We start from the raw sequence: 21,110 nt of genomic DNA on the forward strand, positions 1-21,110 counted from the left end.
AACTGCATAATATTTTTGATCATTTACATAGTTTATTGAACTCGACATCGTACTTACAACAAAAGCATTAAATGAATGGGGCGCAATGGGGATTACATTTTTACACAAAGGATGGTGGGTGTATGGAGGAGGTAGTTGAGATGTTTGTGAAACATTTAGACAGGGACATGGATAGGCTAGGTTTAAAGGGATATGGGCCAAAAGCAGGCAGGTGGTACTAGTGTAGATGGGGCATGTTGGTCAGCATGGCAAGTTGGGCCAAAGGGCCATATGACTCTATGATTGAATGGGGAATTAGACTCGATGGGCTGAATGGTCCAATTCTGTGCCTATGTTGTATGGTAATATGGAACGGAACCTCATTGTCCAAATCTGCAGAGAATGAAACAAAATGTACAGAGGAAGAAATTGAATGAAAGACGGAATCTACATGAATAGACGCAAGAGGCACTAAACATTATTCCCTTATCATGAATGAATGAATGAATGAATAAGTTTATTGGCCAAGTATGTACACGGACACGGAATTTGCCTTGGTGTATCCTGTATTTGTACACTGTAAATGGCTCGATTGTAATCGGGTGTTGTCTTTCCGCTGACTGGGTACGTTTCACTGTACCCCGGTACACGTGACAATAAACTAAACTGAATGCTCTGGATTTATGGGCATTACCCATTAAGATATTACAGTCTGCCGTGCTGTTTCCCAGCCAGACATTCCCCGCCACGCCGTCTCTGAACTTGGCCAGCAGCGTGGGATCGTACAGGAAACTCAGCATCAGTCTGGCGCTCAGGATCACCGTGGTCGGGTGGAGATGATCTTGCAAGAAGAGAAAGAACCAATCTGGCCCCAGCGATGTGAACATTTTCTCCCGGTCTCTGCCGGAAACAACATGGGGGGGGGGGAAGAGAGCATTTAGTTTGGTGGCGAGCAGTTTTAAACATGAATACATTTCCAAAAGGACAACTACCTTGCACTGAGGGTGAGGTGATCAACACACGATACATCCAGCAGCATCTTCAACAGCTGATTTCTTAACCATATCGTTCTTCCACTAACTTGATTTATGACTTCAAATGACAAGGGAAGTGAGAGGGAGGGAGACTGGGTTTAGTAAAGGACAAACTTTCATGTAAAACTCTGTGGAATAAGTTAAAAAAGTCTCACCATCTATTGAAGTATCGGAAACTCTCTCCAGTGAAATAAACGTCTCACTCATGGACGCTGGAGGCAAAGTGTAGGTGAGAAATAGGCCAATCCTTAAACACAGAATATTCAATATTTCAATTGTAATTAGCATTCAAGTGTGTCTCCATTTATGCTACTATTTCATCACAATGTATGTTAGTCGTTTCACTGGCAGCCAAAAAATAACATTGCCTTGACTAGTGAGAGGTGTTTCACAGAGGTACGTCAAATAAGGAGATATAAATGACAAGATTGTTTTGAAAGAATGATTCCTAATTAAGGGCAGCACAGTGGTGCAGCTGGTACAGTACCGCCCAGCTCCAGAGCCCCGGGTTCAATCCTGCCGTTGGTGTGCTGTCTGTGTGGAGTTTGCACGTTCTCCTTGTGACCACTGGGGGGCAATTTGACTACAAACGCACAAATCTTTGGGATGTCGGAGGAAACCGGAGCAGACGAGAAAGTGCGATAACATAGAACTAGTGTGAACGGGTGATCGATGGTCAGCATGGACACGGTGGGCCGAAGGGCCTGGTTCCGTGCTGTGTCTCTAAACCAAGACGATTTTGATCTGACCGAAATAAAACATTCATACAAAAACAACACGAGCATAAGTTCACAAAGAGAGCAATCCCCGAAACATTACCTGAGAAAATCTGTTATACTGAAGCAATTTTTCAGCAGATCTGCAAGGATAGTTTGTATGAGATGAACCTTGGTTCTGGTATTATTTGGATCATTCAGGAGAAATACAAGTCTCTGTGCCACCTGGAGCCTGTGCATCACTGCTGCATTTCTGCCTCCATCACTGAGGAGAAAGGAGACACATTGTGAAGTTGCTATGCTATAGTTTCAGAAAATTCACTGCACCATTCGGCCATTCCTTGACACTATCCAAACCCCAGGCCATTAGTTACAAGACAGAAAACTAGAATCATAGGATAGGATAAGAACAAAACACAATCAAGAAGCAAGCAACAGATAGAATTAGATAGAATGTATTTGCCACACAACCAGGGTCAGTGGTATTTGGGTTGTCAGCAGCGGTACAATAATAAAGAACACACAACCACAATAAAAATTTACACAAACATCCACCACAGCATTCATCAGTGTGGTGGAAGGCACAGAACTTGGCCAGACCTCCTCCATTTTCCCCCGTGGCCGAGGGTTTAGTTTAGAGATACAGCGCGGAAACAGGCCCTTCAGCCCACCGGGTCCGCGCCGGCCAGCGATCCCCGCACACTAACACTATCCCACACCCACGAGGGACATCTTTTACATTTACCGAGCCAATCAACCTACAAACCTGCACGTCTTTGGTGTGTGGGAGGAAACCGAAGATCTTGGGGGAAATCTACACAGGTCACGGGGAGAACGTACAAACTCCGTACAGACAGCGCCCGTAGCCGGGATCGAACACGGGTCTCCTGCGCTGCATTCGCTGTAAGGCAGCAACTCTACTGCTGCACCACCAAGTTATTCAGGACAAAGAGGACAATATCCTAGAGGATATCTATATGGATTTCAGCAAAGGCATTTGATAAGTGTATTGTATGGTGGAACTGCAGATGCCGGGTCGGTGCTGGAACCGCTGGTGTCTGTGGCTTTAATCATGGATGAGAATGTAGAGTATACGAATAGAAAGTTTGTAGATGACACTAAAGTGGGTGAAAGTGTGACTGCGTGGGTTTTCTCCGGGTACTTCGGTTTCCTCCCACTTTCCAAAGACATGCAGGTTTGTAGGTTAATGGGTTTCTGTGTGAACGATACAACTAGTGTACAGGTGATCACTGGTCGGTGTGGACTCAGTGGGCCAAAGGGCACTGTATTTAAGAAGGAATTGCAGATGCTGTTAAATCGAAGGTCGACAAAAGTGCTGGAGAAACTCAGCGGGTGCAGCAGCATCTATGGAGCGAAGGAAATAGGCAACGTTTTCGGGATCCGAAACCCGGGTAAGGGTTTCGGTTGGAAACAGTTGCCTATTTGGCTGCAGGCTCGCTCCATAGATGCTGCTGCTGCACCCAAGTCAAGTCAAGCTGCAAGTCAAGTCAAGTCAAGTCAAGTCAAGTCAAGTTTATTTGTCACATATACATACGAGATGTGCAGTGAAATGAAAGTGGCAATGCTCGCGGACTTTTGTGCAAAAAGCCAAACAACCTATAAACACAATCATAACACACATATACCTTTACATAATAAATAATGGAAGGAAAAACGTTCAGTAGAGTTAGTCCCTGGTGAGATAGGCATTTACAGTCCGAATGGCCTTTGGGAAGATACCCCTTCTCACCCTCTCTGTTCTCACCGCATGGCAACGGGCGTTTGCCTGACCGTAGCAGCTGAGTTTCTCCAGCACTTTTGTTTCCACACTGTATCTCTCAACTAAATTGTAGATAATTTGATTTAAGAACTTCCATCGGCACATATTAAATCTGTGATTCACTTGCCCAACACAGCAAAACTAAGTTTCATGCAATGGCTAAAGATTACATTAAAATGCCCCGACCTGCTTTTGAGAAGATCCATTAAGTGTCTAAGAAGCAGAAGGTCGAGTTTTTCAGGAGCATGTGACCAAATCTGGAAAAAAATATATATATCATTCTGTTAATAAAGATGAGCAACATCCCCCAAGGCCACAAGACTCTGTGAAGACTTGTGAATGTGGCCCGGTCCATCACACAGACTCATCTACCCTCCATCGACTCCATCTACACTTCACACTGCCTCAGCAAACACTATCAAGGACCTTTTTTATTCCCTCTTAGACAATGGCTTCTAGGCTAAGATGGCATTGGTGCAATAGCTTGTATATATTTTAGGCTAATATGCAATTTCTTAATGTATCTTTGTAATTCTTTGTACTGTTTGATGTGTATATGGACCGGTGTCTGAAATAAAGCTTTAATAATAAATGAAGGAGCCGTTGTCTAGGGCAGTGGTTCCCAACCTTATTTAGCTCATGGCCCCCTTGGGATCTTTTAATTTTTCTGTGCCCCCCCACCACTGACATTATTAGCGGAAAAAAAGTACTTCAATATTATAATACCTTCCATAAAAATATCAGTGTCTATTAATTGCAGATATATCCTCTTTTATTCTATTCCACAAACATCAACAATATTTCAACTACTTAGATTTAAATTTATTAGAACTGAAATTTAGGAGGCAATTTAGGAGGTAACTCTGTGGCCCCCTTCATTGAACCTGTGGCCCCCTAAATCCCAAAGTCTTTCTGTGGCTCCATGAAATTTGCCATGGATGGCCCCAGGTTGTGAATCACTGGTCTAGGGAACGGCTGTGAGGGTGGGGGGAGAACAATGAGGGATTTTGGCGAGGAAGTGGTGGGAGTAATTATGATAACTACATTTAGACAAGTACATAAACAAGCTGGAGATAGGAGGTTAGAAACTGTGTGCAGGCAGGTGGGGGTAATTAAAATTGGTTGGGTTGGCACAGATATAGTGGGCCAAAGGGCCTGTTCCTGTCCTGCTTTATGTTCTATAAGAGTGTATTTGCAGATTCCTTGTCATAAACAGAGTCATTATGGCTTCAACCCGCAAGATTCAATGACAAGACGAGCCTTAGCTGACATTATTTTCAAAGTCCATTCACCTCAAAGTCACAGAGCAGGTCCCTGAAAGCAGACTGGTTGTGAATTGTGGACGTTCCACGGCCTAGTTCCACCGTGCCAACTATGGTGAGGACCAGCTGGAAGATCCTGGCGTTCAGAAGCCGTGCTCTCCGTTTAAGTAGCAGCGCCAACAGCTGTGTGGAATGGGCAGAGTTAAACATGACCACATTGGCCTTAGCACAACAGGCAGGAGATAAAGTCACAGCACAATGTAACTGTCACAGAGCATCAGAAACTAAAGATTAGAGCTTCACATACACAGCCTTTCATTAAAATGACCTGATAGTCCAACTTTCAATTCTTGAACCATCTTCCTTAAGTTTAGTTTAGAGATACTGCGTGGAAACAGGCCCTTCAGCCCAATCGCCCGTACACTGGTCTATCCTACAGACTATGGACAATTTACAGAAGCCAATTAACCTACAAACCTGCACATCTTCAGAATATAAGAGGAAACCGGAGCCCCCGGAGAAAGCTCACGTGGTCAGGGGGAGAACGTACAAACTCCGTACAGCCAGCACCCAGAGTTAGGATCGAACCCTGGTCTCTGATGCTGTAAGGCAGCAACTCTACCGCTGTGCCACTGTGCCACCCTCTTTTGAGCCACTGTCCTGCTCCTGACACTGTTGTTTTAATTATATGACTGAACTTAAATAAGTGGAAAATTCAACATTTATTTACAACTTCTAATTGTCAAAAGGAAGTTATCGGAAGCCTTGTAATTGTTTCCCTATTTTACCTCGACATTGAAACACATAGACTTTGTAGTTCAAATAATTTAAATATTTATTTACTGCAAACTAAAAGTGTCCAAGGGCAATTTTTAAGACTGGATTATTTTGCAACAGGAATAACTAGGACATTCTCACAGAAAGGTGCAACTTTTCTATTTGGATTATTTATATGCAAGACTATTCACTCAACATTGGTGCTGAGTTTAAATATTTATTTTGATCTAAGTTGTCTAATTTCGAATCAATACCGTGAAGAACACAGGAAGCCAATCAAATTGTTATCCCTGGGTTGAAGCAATTCATTGATTTTGTTCAACTTGAACTACAAAGCATTAAAAAATAGAAGTATTATTAACAGTTGATAATTGTATGTTGTGTAACTAAAGACAATAATCTAATAAATAGCAGCATTCTTCAATTGACTGACCCAGACGATATTTTATTAGCAACATAACTTAATTCCTGACAGCTTAAGTCTAGAAACACACATTGGACTTTGGTGTACAAAATGCATGTTGTAATGGCACGATGGATGGGGTTCGCCAGAACAAATTGGCACCTCCTTGTTTTAAGCAATAATTCCACAGATAGGGAAAGAGAGATCAGCAATGACACAAAAAGCTGTAGTAACTCAGCGGGACAGTCAGCATCTCTGGAGAGAAGGAATGGGTGACGTTTCGGGTCGAGACATTTAACCGGGAGTGATCAACAATGGTCGCGAGACATGACCTTCTCAGACAACTTATGTTGGCAAATGAGCTGGCAGGTTGCTGGTGGTATGTGCAGGAAGGAACTGCAGATGCTGGTTTACAATGAAGATAGACACAAAATGCTGGAGTAACTCAACGGGTCATAGATTTACTCCAACATTTGGTGCCCATGGCTAGTGGTGTCATCTTGAGCAGGAGGTATGAAGGGGAAATCACAACTTCACAAGAATAAATCATTGTTTGCCATGAACAAGCTATAGGCAAGAACACTTCAAAACATGAGGAAAATCATACCATGCATTAAATTGAACCCAAGTTGGGGTTCAGTTTTTAGGGAAAGATTTTAATCATCTTTCTTACATTTGACTTCCATGGAGGTCATAATTATCCAATATTGGAAAAGTAAATAATCTGACATAATATTTACAAGATTATCGTCAAAAATCAACTGATAACAGATTCTAATTGACCTTCAGAATGATTATGAACTTTGAAGATTAATACGTCTTTTAGAATTCCGTAATAGCGTTTAACTCGGGCAGCCAATATGGATTTAATCATTTCTAAATTGGTCATTTTACCCTGTAGCCTTTAATACGTTGCATCTCCCTTTCGCAGAGCGTACTGCCATTCAGAACGGAAATCAGAACTTTAATAGCTGCATACATTTCACCATCATCAGACGCCATGGCAACCAGGCCTAATATCACAGCAGGACCACCGAGGAATTGTAAGCAGTTGGCAGCAGGACTGGAAACAAATGTTCTGACTCCTGAAAGATAAACCCAGGCAGTTCAGTGTTCACACATCGCGAGCTTCAAACCCAGAAGTTTAAAGATAAAAGTATGCGGAGGTAAAAAATAAAACGATGTAAACACTCGGCGGGTCTGGCAGCATCTGCAGAGAAAGAAACAAAACATATGTGGATTGGTTGATATAAAGATACAGCTTGTAAATAGGCCCATTCAGCCCATCAAGTCCATTTCGATCATCGATCACCCATCCACACTAGTTCAATGTTATCCCACTTTCACAATGGGGTAGAGGTGAATCGGACAGTACCCTAGCTTATGGAAGGACCGTTCGGAAGTCTGATAACAGAGGGGAAGAAGCTGTTCCTGAGTCTGGTGGTGCACGCTTTCAAGCTTCTGTACCTTCTGCCGGACGGGAGCGGAGAGAAGAAGGAATGACCGGGGTGGAACTAACTTTAATAGGGAATGAAATGAAAGGATCAGGACCCTTCTTCAGACTGATTGTAGTAGGGGGCGAGTAAACAGGAGAGGTGAGGGTGGGCAACGCCTGCAAGTGGACACAGATGAGGGAGATCTTTAATTGGGAGATGGGTGGACGAAGGCCAGGGACAAGGGGGCAAATGGGTGTGAGATAAGAAGTGGAATAAACGTTACATTCCACTCCTCCTCACTCCGTATCCGACATCTTTAATGCCTCCTTGTCACCTCTAGCCTTTGTCACCATCTCCACACATCTGCCACTCACCCCCCTGCCACCACCTCACGTGTATCCACCCATCACTTGCCACTTTGTCCCAACACCATCTCTCTTTTCCAGCTTTCCCCCTTTACTCACCTTTATAGAGGGGGGGTGGGACACAGTAGCGCAGCGGTAGAGTTGCTGCCTCACAGCGCCAGAGACACGGGTTCGATCCTGACTACGGGTGCTGTCTGTACGGAGTTTGTACGTTCTCCCCGTGACCACGTAGGTTTTCTACGGGTGCTCCAATTTCCTCCAACATGCCAAAGACGTACAGGTTTGTAGGCTAATTGGCTTTGGTAAAATTGTAAATTGTCCCTAGTGTGTAGGATAGTGTTAGTGTGCGGGAATCGCTAGTCGGTTCGGACTCGGTGGGCCGAAGGGCCTGTTTGTTTCAACGTTGTATCTCCAAAGCTAAAATATCTTTTGTTTTCTTTTCATCTCTAACCTTTATGCACCCATCTGCCATTCAAAATCTCCCTCACCTGTATCCATCTATCGCACGAAGAAGGACACAGAATGCTGGAGTAACTCAGTGGGTCGGGCAGCATCTCTGGAGAAAAGGAATAGGTGATGTTTTGGGTCGAGACCCGTCTTCAGACCTTTGCTCAATCTATCTGTCACTTGCCGAGCCTTGTCCCACCTCCAGCTTTCTCCCCCCTCTACTACAATCAATTTTAAGAGGGGTCCCAACCTGAAACGCCACCTGTCCATGTCCTCCAGAGATACTGTTTGACCCGCTGAGTTACTCCAGCATTCTGTGTTCTACACAAGATCTGGCCAGGATGCTCTTGGATCCGGCAGAGTTCAGCTGGAATTTGCTACTTTCTGACTCAGGCTAGTGCGTTACCATTGAGCCAAGTTAGCACTACAGTGCAATATAACTGGAAACATTAATATTAAGGGTGCAATCAATTCATACATGCCAGGATAAAGTATTGATAGACTTTGTTTTTTTAATTAAAGGATTTTCTCAAAAGGGAATAGAACACAGTGTAATTGCTACAATAAAATAAACCTTTTCAGAATATTTCAGCAGAAAGATCTAGAAGGTCTTGATGACTTGTTTATAACAGAATGCTACCACAGCATGGGGTAAATAATGGTGCTGAAATTAGTCTGTGCAATTTGTCCAGACCCTCAGCCTTTAGTAGTTCCGCTCATTACAAATTGTATCAAGGGGCCTTTCACTTGCGCTGGGCATTTGGGACCTCGCTTTGTCACCTCATTCTAAAGACAAAGGGAACAATTTCCAAGGACTAATTACAGCAATCAAATAAATAGTAAGGATTATCTTCAAAACAATTCCCTTATCAATCTCTGCAAACTCCTGGGCCCCGTGTCAATCCTTCAGCAAGCCTCTCACACTGACTTATTTGTTGATCCCCTACACCCATTCCGATGGTGATAATGGGGTCCCATGCACCAGTGACAAATTAGCCAAGACTTTGCCAGTTTGGAAGATATGTATCTATACAAATATTAGAAAACCACAGAAGAGTACATGGTTGGATTTCCCCAGACATGATACAGGAGACATATATAATCATAAGGATTCAAATTATAACAGCAGCATTTTCTTACAAAGATTTAAAAAAAAGATATTTAAAAAATACTTGTATTTACTTAATGGCTTAAGCAGCTCAATGTAGATGTTTCAAAATAGTCTAACTAATCAGGTACAATTTCAAATCAGTCAACGTAACACCAATCAGCGTGATCAGGGAAAAGATTGAACTATTTTTGCCTTCCATCACAGTGAGGAATGTGGAGGAGTCACTGTGGTGGATGTTTATGTTAGAATGTGCATTGCACATCAGACAGGCCCCCTCACTGTCCATCTTCAAATCCAGTGTTAAAACACATTTGTACTCCCTGGCTTTTGACCATGCCTGAGGCTTTGCTTCTGTTTGTGGTGTTTTTGATGTTTCTTTATTTTACCTGTCTTTTCCTACTATTTCTTTTGATTGTTATTTTTGGTGTGTATTAACTTTTTTGTCAATGATTAGTGATGTAAAGCACTTTGTTGCAGCTATGTTTGTTTTTAAAGTGCTCTATAAATAAAATTATTATTATTATTATTATTATTATTAAGTATTTTGTGTGTTCCCTTGCTTTTTATTTGTATGACTGACTTGGCAAATGAAATTCCTCGTATGTTGCAAAAACATACTTGGCTAATAAAGTATGATTGTGATTGTGACTGTCTTACCAACAGGCGTAAGAACCTGTGTAGGAAGGAACTGCAGATGCTGGTTTATACTGAAGATAGACACAAAATGCTGGAGTAACTCAGTGGGGTCTGGTAGCATCACTGGAGAGAAAGGCTGGGTGACGTTTTGGGTCAGGACCCTTCTTCAGTCTGATTGCCCTCCAACAGATTGTTAGTTGCTCCAGATTCCAGCATCCATTGGTGTAAATGTCCACATCATTGGCTGTTTGACCATCAGGTCAGCTGCACTTATGCAGTGAAGAGAAAAGACCTGATCCGAAACGTCAACTATCCATGTTCTCCAGAGATACGGTCATAAGGACATAAGGAATAGGAGCAGAATTAGGCCATTTGGCCCATCAAGTCTACTCCGCCATTCAATCATGGCTGATCTATCTCTCCTTCCTAACCCCATTCTCCTGTCTTCTACACATAGCCTCTGACACCACTACTAATCAATGCTGCCTGACCCGCTGAGTTACTCCACACTCTGTGAAACGTCACCTATCCATGTTCTCCACAGATGCTGCCTGACCCGCTGAGTTACTCCAGCACTCTGTGAAACGTCACCTATCCATGTTCTCCACAGATGCTGCCTGACCCGCTGAGTTACTCCAGCACTCTGTGAAACGTCACCTATCCATGTTCTCCACAGATGCTGCCTGACCCACTCAGTTATGGTGCAGCAGCATCTATGGAGCTAAGGAAATAGCAACGTTTCGGGCCGAAACCCTTCTGGAAATAGGCAACGTTTCGGGCCAAAACCCGGAAGCGTTTTGGCCCGAAAGGTTGCCTAATTCCTTAGCTCCATAGATGCTGCCTGACCCGCTGAGTTACTCCAGCACTCTGTGAAACGTCACCTATCCATGTTCTCCGCAGATGCTGCCTGACCCGCTGAGTTACTCCAGCACTCTGTGTCTATGTTAGCCATAAGAACCTGTTTTGCATTGAATAATATCTTCAGACATTTTTAAACAAAGGGCAGAAGAGTGCTCAGCTGGGCCGCTGATCTGCCAGATGTTTTTACAGATGCTACAATACATGGTGTAAGCTCACACACCCGGTCCCTGTGCCCAGTGTGTGCGGGTCCACGGTCTGTGTGGAGTTTGCATGTTCTCCCTGTTGCCACATCCATACTCTGGTTTCCTCCCAAAGACGTGCCAAGAATTACACACAAAGCCTATACGTAACGTTGTCTGGCAGTGCCGTTCAGCAGCTCAATGGGCATTGTGTGTGTGTGTGTGTGTGTGTGTGTGTGTGTGTGTGTGTGTGTGTGTGTGTGTGTGTGTGTGTGTGTGTGTGTGTGTGTGTGTGTGTGTGTGTGTGTGTGTGTGTCTCTCCTCGCAGAGAAATTCCTCCCCACCAACAACAAAAGATGTAAAGAAAAACACATGGATTGAGGCTAATTGGCCCCTAGTGTGTGGAGTGGAGGTGAAGAGGGCCAACACAGCCCAGCCTATGGTAACATTCTCCCGACAGGGAGAGAGGCAGATAAGATAACCCTTCATGAGACTTGTGCAAACAGTGATGAGCAATATCACCATCACAATATAACATTGTCATAGGACAGATAGAGGGACAGAGCCTTTTCCCAGGATGGAAACATCAAAGATTAGTGGGTGTAGCTTTAGGTGAGGGGGCAAAGTTGGAGATGTGTGGGGCATGGTACTGGGCTGCCAGGAGTGAGTGGTGTACGAGGCAAATAAGACCCTGGCTTTTAAGAGGCTTTTGGATAGGCAGATGGATCTGCAGTGGATGGAGAGATATGGGTTATGTTCAGCCAGGTAATAGTTAGTCTGGGCATCACGTTAAGTACTGATGAGGGGGGATCTCACAGAAACATATAAAAGTATACAAGGACTGGACAAGCTAAATGCCAGGAAAAATGTTCCCAATGTTGGGCGAGTCCAGAACTAGGGGCCACAGTCTTAGAATAAAGGGGAGGCCATTTAAGACTGAGGTGAGAAAAAAACCTTTTCACCCAGAGAGTTGTGAATTTATGGAATTCCCTGCCACAGAGGGTAGTGGAGGCCAAGTCACTGGATGGATTCGAGAGAGAGTTAGATAGAGCTCTAGGGGCTAGTGGAGTCAAGAGATATGGGGAGAAGGCAGGCACGGGTTATTGATCAGGGGACGATCAGCCATGATCACAATGAATGGCGGTGCTGGCTCGAAGGGCCGAATGGCCTCCTCCTGCACCTATTATCTATGTTTCTATGATACTGTGGGCTGAAGGGCCTGTCCCTGTGCTGTAGTGTTCAAGGTTCTAAGTTAACATCCCAGATTACTGACTAAAAGTTAGTTCATTATCTGTTGCATAACTAAATTATGATACGATTCGATAGAACTGTATTTATCCCAAGAGGGAAATTGTTCCGGCAACAGTAAAAAAAAACACCACACACAATAAACACAAAATACATGAAACTAACCCGTCTTTACTGTAATTATGTTGTTATTTTAATTTGCAGTAAAATGACTTCACGTTTCTTACCAGAGAAGCATGCAAGAGCCGCGCCGATAGTGCGGGCTGACCCGGGGAGATGGCTGGCAGTGTTTTTCACCAGGACAATGGGCATCGCGTCATCTCGCGAAGAAATCCCCAACTGCCCGCAACAAAAGGGGAAAATGAACACGCCAGCATTAGTAGCAGAAAACTGAAAGCAAATCAGTATCTCTCGAGCCCTTGATGAACAGCTATTAGGGAGACAAATTCAATTTTGTTTTTAACACATGCAATGAATTACGCTGCTTATTCCAGCGCTTTGAACAACAGTGGGAGCAGAGAGAAGCTCTGAAACTCCACCCTGGTACCACCAATCAACATAACTTGCTCATGGATTGCATCTTCACCACAACAAAAGTGTGTCCCACAGTAGCTCAGCGGTAGTGAGATGGTAAATCATAGAGACAATGATGGATATATACAGAGATATACACAGCTTGTCAGAGTGTTGTAGATGTAGCCCAGTCCGTCACACACACCACACTCCCCACCATTGTAGATGTAGCCCAGTCCCACACACACCACACTCCCCACCATTGTAGATGTAGCCCAGTCCCACACACACACCACACTCCCCACCATTGTAGATGTAGCCCAGTCCCACACACACCACACTCCCCACCATTGTAGATGTAGCCCAGTCCCACACACACCACACTCCCCACCATTGTAGATGTAGCCCAGTCCCACACACACCACACTCCCCACCATTGTAGATGTAGCCCAGTCCCACACACACCACACTCCCCACCATTGTAGATGTAGCCCAGTCCATCACACACACCACACTCCCCACCATTGTAGATGTAGCCCAGTCCATCACACACACCACACTCCCCACCATTGTAGATGTAGCCCAGTCCCACACACACCACACTCCCCACCATTGTAGATGTAGCCCAGTCCCACACACACCACACTCCCCACCATTGTAGATGTAGCCCAGTCCCACACACAGACCACACTCCCCACCATTGTAGATGTAGCCCAGTCCATCACACACACCACACTCCCCACCATTGTAGATGTAGCCCAGTCCCACACACACCACACTCCCCACCATTGTAGATGTAGCCCAGTCCCACACACACCACACTCCCCACCATTGTAGATGTAGCCCAGTCCCACACACACCACACTCCCCACCATTGTAGATGTAGCCCAGTCCCACACACAGACCACACTCCCCACCATTGTAGATGTAGCCCAGTCCCACACACACCACACTCCCCATCATTGTAGATGTAACCCAGTCCCACACACACCACACTTCCCACCATTGTAGATGTAGCCCAGTCCCACACACACCACACTCCCCCCCCTTGTAGATGTAGACCAGACCATCACACAGACCACACTCCCCCACCATTGTAGATGTAGCCCAGTCCCACACACACCACACTCCCCACCATTGTAGATGTAGCCCAGTCCCACACACAGACCACACTCCCCACCATTGTAGATGTAGCCCAGTCCCACACAGACCACACTCCCCACCATTGTAGATGTAGCCCAGTCCCACACACAGACCACACTCCCCACCATTGTAGATGTAGCCCAGTCCATCACACACACCACACTCCCCACCATTGTAGATGTAGCCCAGTCACACACACACCACACTCCCCACCATTGTAGATGTAGCCCAGTCCCACACACACCACACTCCCCACCATTGTAGATGTAGCCCAGTCCATCACACACACCACACTCCCCACCATTGTAGATGTAGCCCAGTCCATCACACAGACCACACTCCCCACCATTGTAGATGTGGCCCAGCCCAATCCATCACACACACCACACTCCCCACCATTGTAGAGGTAGCCCAGTCCCACACACACCACACTCCCCACCATTGTAGATGTAGCCCAGTCCCACACAGACCACACTCCCCACCATTGTAGATGTAGCCCAGTCCCACACACACCACACTCCCCACCACTGTAGATGTAGCCCAGTCCCACACACACCACACTCCCCACCATTGTAGATGTAGCCCAGCCCATCACCTGTTGTCAGGATGGAACCCGGGTCTCTGGCGCTGTGAGGCAGCAACTCTACTGCTGCACCCACATCTGCAGAGGGAATGGACAGGCATCGCTTTGGGTCAGGAATCTCCTTCAAACTGAAGCAGGCACCCGACCTGAAATGTTGCCTGACCCACAGAGTTCTTCCAGCACTTTGTGTTTTGCTCAAGGTTCCTTGAGTTCCCAGCTGTTGTCAGGCAACTGTATCATCCTACTGCAACTAGCGAGTGGTCCTGAACTACTATTTACCTCATCGGGGACCCTCGGACTATCCTTGATCGGACTTTACTGGCTGTATCTTGCACTAAACGTTATTCCCTTATCATGTATCTGTACACTGTGAACGGCTCGATTGTAATCATCTGTTGTCTTTCCGTTGACTGGTTAGCACTGGTTGTCTGCGGAGGGCGCTCAGCATCGCCAAGGACTGCTCTCACCCCAACCATGGACTGTTAACCCTCCTACCATCCGGGAGGCGCTACAGGTCTCTCCGTTGCCGAACCAGCAGGTCGAGGAACAGCTTCTTCCCGGCGGCTGTCACACTACTCAACAACGTACCTCGGTGACTGCCAATCACCACCCCCCCCGGACACTTATTATTATTTATTCAAATCATTTGCTATGTCGCTCTTCCAGGGAGATGCTAAATGCATTTTGTTGTCTCTGTACTGTACACTATCAATGACAATTAAAATTAAATCTGAATCTGAATCTGAGCACGCAACAGAAGCTTTTCACTGCACCTTGGTAACGTGACAATAAACTAAACTGAGCTGAACTGAACTAAGTCTGAAGAAGGGTCTCGACCCGTAACGTTGCCTATTTCCTTCGCTCCACAGATGCTGCTGCACCCGCTGAGTTTCTCCAGCATTTTTGTCCACCTTTGTACTGACCTGTTGCTACTCAGTGAACATACATACCTCACTTGAGATTAATCTGCTGTCCACTTCATTGAATGTCTTCCGTATATCTGTTATGGTCATCACTTCGGAAGAGATAACGTTGATCCCAAAGGATACTTTCTCCTCGGCCACAAGTATTGAAGGCACTGGTGTGCTGGTCAAATCACTCACTGTAAAATAGGAAATGAGAAGTTAGTTTGGGGACTGACTGAGACTGATTTATTTTGGTGGTCTGTGGGTCACCAACCTACCAGGCAAATGAACCGACTGAAAGTTTCCCAAATAGTTTGGCCCCAGTTGGTAAATGACTTCAACCGTGTCTGAAGAAATGGCCTCTTCAAATAGGTAAGTTGGGCCAAGGCGCCAAGCCAAGGACGATTTCTGCTTCCACATCTGGGGAGTTCCAATAATTCCGTGAACATCGACCACAGCCGATGAGTCCAAAGTAAAATGCATTCCAGGGAACGTCTGGATATACTGCATCTGTGGAGGGACAAGGCACAACCATGTTATATAGTGTACAGTAAATGATAAATCTCATTGCTACAGTAAGAATGTTGCTGCATGATTTTATCAGGCAACTGAACCATCCAACCAACAACCAGCGAGCAGTCCTAAACTACTGTGTAGGAAGGAACTGCAGATGCTGGTTTACACCAAAGATAGACACAGAATACAGGAGTAACTCAGCAGGACAGGCAGCATCTCTTGAGAGAAGGAAGGGTCTCGACCCGAAAGATCAACCATTCCTTCTATCCAGAGATGCTGCCTGTCCCGCTGAGTTACTCCAGCATTGTGTGTCTCATCCACAACTACTATCTACCTTGTTGAAGACCTCGGACTATCTTGTATCGGCATTTACTGGCATTTATCTTGTATTAAACGGTATTCATGTTATTCCCTTTTCATGTATCTACCCATTGTGAATGGCTCGATTTTAATCATGTATTGTCTTTCCGCTGACTGGTTAGCACGCAACAAAAGCTTTTCATTGTACCTCGGTACACGTGACAATTAACTAAACTCATTTTCAGAATCCCACAACAAAATTCACGGTTCCCTATTAGTCCAATGCTGAGAAATATCATATCACTCATTTTTTTCTGCTATCTATTAATTCAAGATGCTTTTGGACTTTTTTTTTTGAAGTTCTTTAAATCATTTAAATCTTTCTAAATCATTTAAATCTTTCTAAATCATTTAAATCTTTCTAATGTACATTTGTGAAATGATGTCAATTTAAAATTAAAGGCCACATGATCTACCTTAGACGTTCCGATCACTTTCCCGTTGAGGTAGGCGACAACAGCACTGTGTCTTCGACTATCCTTGGTCAGTGTCACAGACAAGTGGTGCCACTGACCGATGGCCAAGTACTTGGCCACGTCGAACTCCACAGCGGTTAGTGCGGATGGCTGCTGGGCCTGCTCAGAATCACTCCAGTCTGAAGCGGACGTCAAGAAGAATAGTTCAGATGGCTTTAGTAACACAAGTGTCAGAGTAAACAGTTGGCTTATTTCGCAACAGACACTGCAGATGCTGGAATTTTGAGCAAGGCACGAGGTATGGGAGGAACTCAGTGGGTCAGGCAGTGTCTGTGGAGGGAATGGACATGCGACGGCTGGGTCAAAGAAATCGGAGGAAGAGTTCCTTCTGGAAATGTCGCCTATCCAGTCCCTCCACGGACATGACAATGATAAACTAAACATTGTTCCATTTTAGGACATATGGCAATAAAACACACTTGACTCTCTCTCTTAATGCCAAATGAGCTGCTGAGTTCCTCCAGCAACTTGTGTTTGGCTTATTTCCCTTCTACATACCGTAGTAAAACTATGAAGGTAGACAAAAATGCTGGAGAAACTCAGCGGATGAGGCAGCATCTATGGAGCGAAGGAAATTTCGGGTCGAGACACTTCGCTCCATAGATGCTGCCTCACCCGCTGAGTTTCTCCAGCTTTTTTTGTCTACCTTCAGGAATCAGTGAATGGAAAGGGAACACAGCAAGAATGACCCAATGAGTGAGACACCAAACCAAGATAACTTCTGAATGGGCAGGCTGTCCACCGTTGGAGATTTGCAACTACTTGGGGTCATGTTGATGTTGAGAGAGGCGGGAAGGCAAGCATTGAGCAACACATCTCACCTGTGCTACGGGGCATATGATCTAACATGGATAGGTGACTCTTCATGTCAGGACCTTTCTTCAGACTCCAGTATTGAACTACATACTATACTTACCAGGAAGCATTTTGAGATACGATACGGCTGTTTGCGGGCTAATTTCCATACGGGGACTTTATTTATCTGCCAACAGCCATAACCCACAATTAGGTATAATAATAATAATAATAATAATAATTTTATTTATAGAGCACTTTAAAAACAAACAAAGCTGCAACAAAGTGCTGTACATCACTAATCATTGACAAAAAAGTTAATACACACCAAAAATAACAATCAAAAGAAATAGTAGGAAAAGACATGTAAAAGAAAGAAACATCAAAAACACCACAAACAGAAGCAAAGCCTCAGGCGTGGTCAAAAGCCAGGGAGTACAAATGTGTTTTAACACTGGATCTGAAGATGGACAGAGAGGTACATGAAAACTTGACAATAAAATTAAATTAAAAGTGAAACAAAGAAAGGGACAAGCGACTGTTGGTTGGCTGGCAACAGGCAGCATTAAGCATTAAATTATAGGTAGACAAAAGTGCTGGAGAAACTCAGCGGGTGCAGCAACATCTATTGAGCTAAGGAAATAGACAACGTTGCCTATTTCCTTCGTCCTGAAACGTTGCCTATTTCCGAGGGAGTGCAGAGAAGGTTCACCAGACTGATTCCTGGGACGTCAGGACTGTCTTATGAAGAAAGACTGGATAGACTTGGTTTATACTCTCTAGAATTTAGGAGATTGAGAGGGGATCTTATAGAAACTTACAAAATTCTTAAGGGGTTGGACAGGCTAGATGCAGGAAGATTGCTCCCGATGTTGGGGAAGTCCAGGACAAGGGGTCACAGCTTAAGGATAAGGGGGAAATCCTTTAAAACCGAGATGAGAAGAACTTTTTTCACACAGAGAGTGGTGAATCTCTGGAACTCTCTGCCGCAGAGGGTAGTCGAGGCCAGTTCATTGGCTATATTTAAGAGGGAGTTAGATGTGGCCCTTGTGGCTAAGGGGATTAGGGGGTATGGAGAGAAGGCAGGTACGGGATACTGAGTTGGATGATCAGCCATGATCATATTGAATGGCGGTGCAGGCTCGAAGGGCCGAATGGCCTACTCCTGCACCTAATTTCTATGTTTCTATGTTAAGCATTAAACTATAGGTAGTGCTGGAGGACAGGTGCTGGAGAAAGTGCTGGAGAAACTCAGCGGGTGCAGCAACATCTATTAAGCTAAGGAAATAGACAACGTTTCGGGCCGAAACCCTTTCGGGTTTCAGCCCAAAACGTTGCCTATTTCCTTTGTCCCGAAACGTTGGCCATAGATGCTGCTGCACCCGCTGAGTTTCTCCAGCACTTTTGTCTACCTTCGATTTTCCAGCATCTGCAGTTCCTTCTTAAAAGCATTCAACTATAGTTCAGCGCTAGGGGGATAAAGTGACGACACTCTGTACCCAAAGGTTCAAACATTTCCTCGTGAGTGGAGATGACCAGCAGCTGCTCCGGTGCTGATATGCGGACGGACAGGCAGGTGTAGTCCCTCTCCATCTTCGACATGTGTCGGAAGAGCGTCAGCAGTCGTACAGGGTGGGCATCGAAAGCAGAACTGAAGCTGTTAACCATGAACCACGTGGAGAGCGCCAGGCCGGCAGGTGGTGGGAACCCCCGCGAACCTGAGGGAGGGGAACCAAAGGCAGGACAAGAAAGCAGAAGGGTGACTAAGGGTGCTGTCTGTACGGAGTTTGCACGTTCTCCCTGCGACCGCACTCCAGAGACATGCAGGTGTGTAGATTAATTCGCTACGGTAAAATTATAAATTGTCCCTAGTGTGGTGGTTCCCAACCTTTTTTAGTTCATGGCCCCCTTGGGCTCTTTAATTTTTCTGTGCCCCCCCCCCCGAAAAAAGTGGCCCCCTTCATTGAACCTGTGGCCCCCTAAATCCCCAAATTTTTCTGTGGCCCCCCTGAAATGGTATGGGCCCAGGTTGGGAATCACTGCTCTAGTGTGTGTAGGACTAACTCTACAGAACGTTTTTCCTTCCATTATTTATTATGTAAAAGAATATGTGTGTTATGATTGTGTTTATAATTTGTTTGGTTGTTTTGTTGTTTGTCTTTTGCACAAAAGTCCGCGAGCATTGCCACTTTCATTTCACTGCACATCTCGTATGTGTATGTGACAAATAAACTTGACTTGACTTGACTTGATAGTGTTAGTGTGCGGGGATCGCTGGTCGGCACAGACTCGGTGAGCCGAAGGGCCTGTTTCCGCGCTGTAACTCTAAACTAAACTAAAAGACCCTGTGATAACTGGAGGGTTCGCTGCTTGCCTGGCTTGAAGCTTATTGAAGCTGGTTGCAAGAGACCAAACATACGCTCCATACCTGCTCGCCGCGACTGGTGTGAGACAACCTCAGACAATGTGAGCTCTGGACATGTGGACAGCAGTCTATAGCTTAACACTACAGCATGGAGACCGGTCCTGCTTTATAATATAAAATATAAAGTACAAGCGTCTACTTACCGTTCCCAATCCCACCAACAATTGGAGAGTCCGCATTGGAACCCAATATTGTGGCCACTGTGGGCAGGAAATAGCACCTATCAAAAGATTCAAAGAGTTAGCTTTACCTTCAGGAACTGATTATATTTGAGACTGCATCATTGGAGCGAATGAATAGGCGACGTTTCGGGTCGAGACCCTTCTTCAGACTGAAGGGTCTTGATCCGAAACGTCGCCTATTCCTTCGCTCCATAGATGCTGCCTCACCCTCCAGCATTTTTGTCTACCTTCGATTTTTCCAGCATCTGCAGTTCATTCTTAAATATTTGAGACTGTTCTCTCTTCAGATTTCTTCCCCTCTGTTATCAGTCCTTCCACAAGCTAGGGTACTGTCCAATTCACCTCTACCTCATTGCGGACATCAGACTTTATCTATGGAACTGATGTAGCGACATCTTTCAAAACTTTGGGATGTAGTAGATCTAATCATTTGTATTTATCATTGTCTAAGCTTATTCACTTGCTGGTAGCATTTACTTACTAATGCTAATTTCTTTCAGTTGCTTGTTTGAATGGACCCTTACTTCTCTAGGATTATTCATTTCCAGCTGTTATCAGGCAACTGAACCATCCTATCACCAGCTGGAGAGCAGTGATGTACAACTATGGTGACCCTCAGGCTATCATTGATCGGACTTTACTGGCTTTATCTTGGACTAAACGTAATTCCCTTATCATGTATCTATACTGTAAATGACTCAATTGTAATCATGTATTGTCTTTCTGCCTACTGGTTAGATGCAACAAAAGCTTTTCACTGTACCTCAGTACACGTCATAAGGCCATAAGGAATTAGGTCATTCGGCCCATCAAGTCTACTCCATCATTCAATCATGGCTGATCTATCTCTCCCTCCTAACCCCATTCTCCTGCCTTCTCCCCATAACCTCTGACACCCGTACTAATCAAGAATCTATCTATCTCCGCCTTAAATATATCCATTGACTTGGTCTCCACAGCCAAGAATTCCACAGGCAA

At 44.9% G+C, this 21,110-nt stretch overlaps 1 protein-coding gene across 1 annotated transcript in view; it reads right to left on the reverse strand.

Annotated features, from left to right (window-relative positions):
- wdfy4 (WDFY family member 4) overlaps positions 1 to 21,110 on the reverse strand; it is a 133,190-nt gene that overhangs the window by 82,725 nt on the left and 29,355 nt on the right. The window contains exons 17-30 of the mRNA XM_055661558.1: positions 20,094 to 20,170; positions 19,025 to 19,243; positions 17,647 to 17,684; positions 16,671 to 17,117; positions 15,657 to 15,888; positions 15,424 to 15,575; positions 12,462 to 12,573; positions 6,846 to 7,036; positions 4,802 to 4,954; positions 3,696 to 3,766; positions 1,833 to 1,994; positions 1,169 to 1,260; positions 972 to 1,071; positions 674 to 879 (exon numbers count right to left, since the gene is read on the reverse strand). Coding sequence (XP_055517533.1) covers positions 674 to 879; positions 972 to 1,071; positions 1,169 to 1,260; positions 1,833 to 1,994; positions 3,696 to 3,766; positions 4,802 to 4,954; positions 6,846 to 7,036; positions 12,462 to 12,573; positions 15,424 to 15,575; positions 15,657 to 15,888; positions 16,671 to 17,117; positions 17,647 to 17,684; positions 19,025 to 19,243; positions 20,094 to 20,170 — 2,252 coding nt within the window. The remainder of the gene's footprint in view (positions 1 to 673; positions 880 to 971; positions 1,072 to 1,168; positions 1,261 to 1,832; positions 1,995 to 3,695; positions 3,767 to 4,801; positions 4,955 to 6,845; positions 7,037 to 12,461; positions 12,574 to 15,423; positions 15,576 to 15,656; positions 15,889 to 16,670; positions 17,118 to 17,646; positions 17,685 to 19,024; positions 19,244 to 20,093; positions 20,171 to 21,110) is intronic.

This window comes from Leucoraja erinacea, chromosome 34, assembly GCF_028641065.1.
Source record: "Leucoraja erinacea ecotype New England chromosome 34, Leri_hhj_1, whole genome shotgun sequence".
Lineage (NCBI taxonomy): Eukaryota > Metazoa > Chordata > Chondrichthyes > Rajiformes > Rajidae > Leucoraja > Leucoraja erinaceus.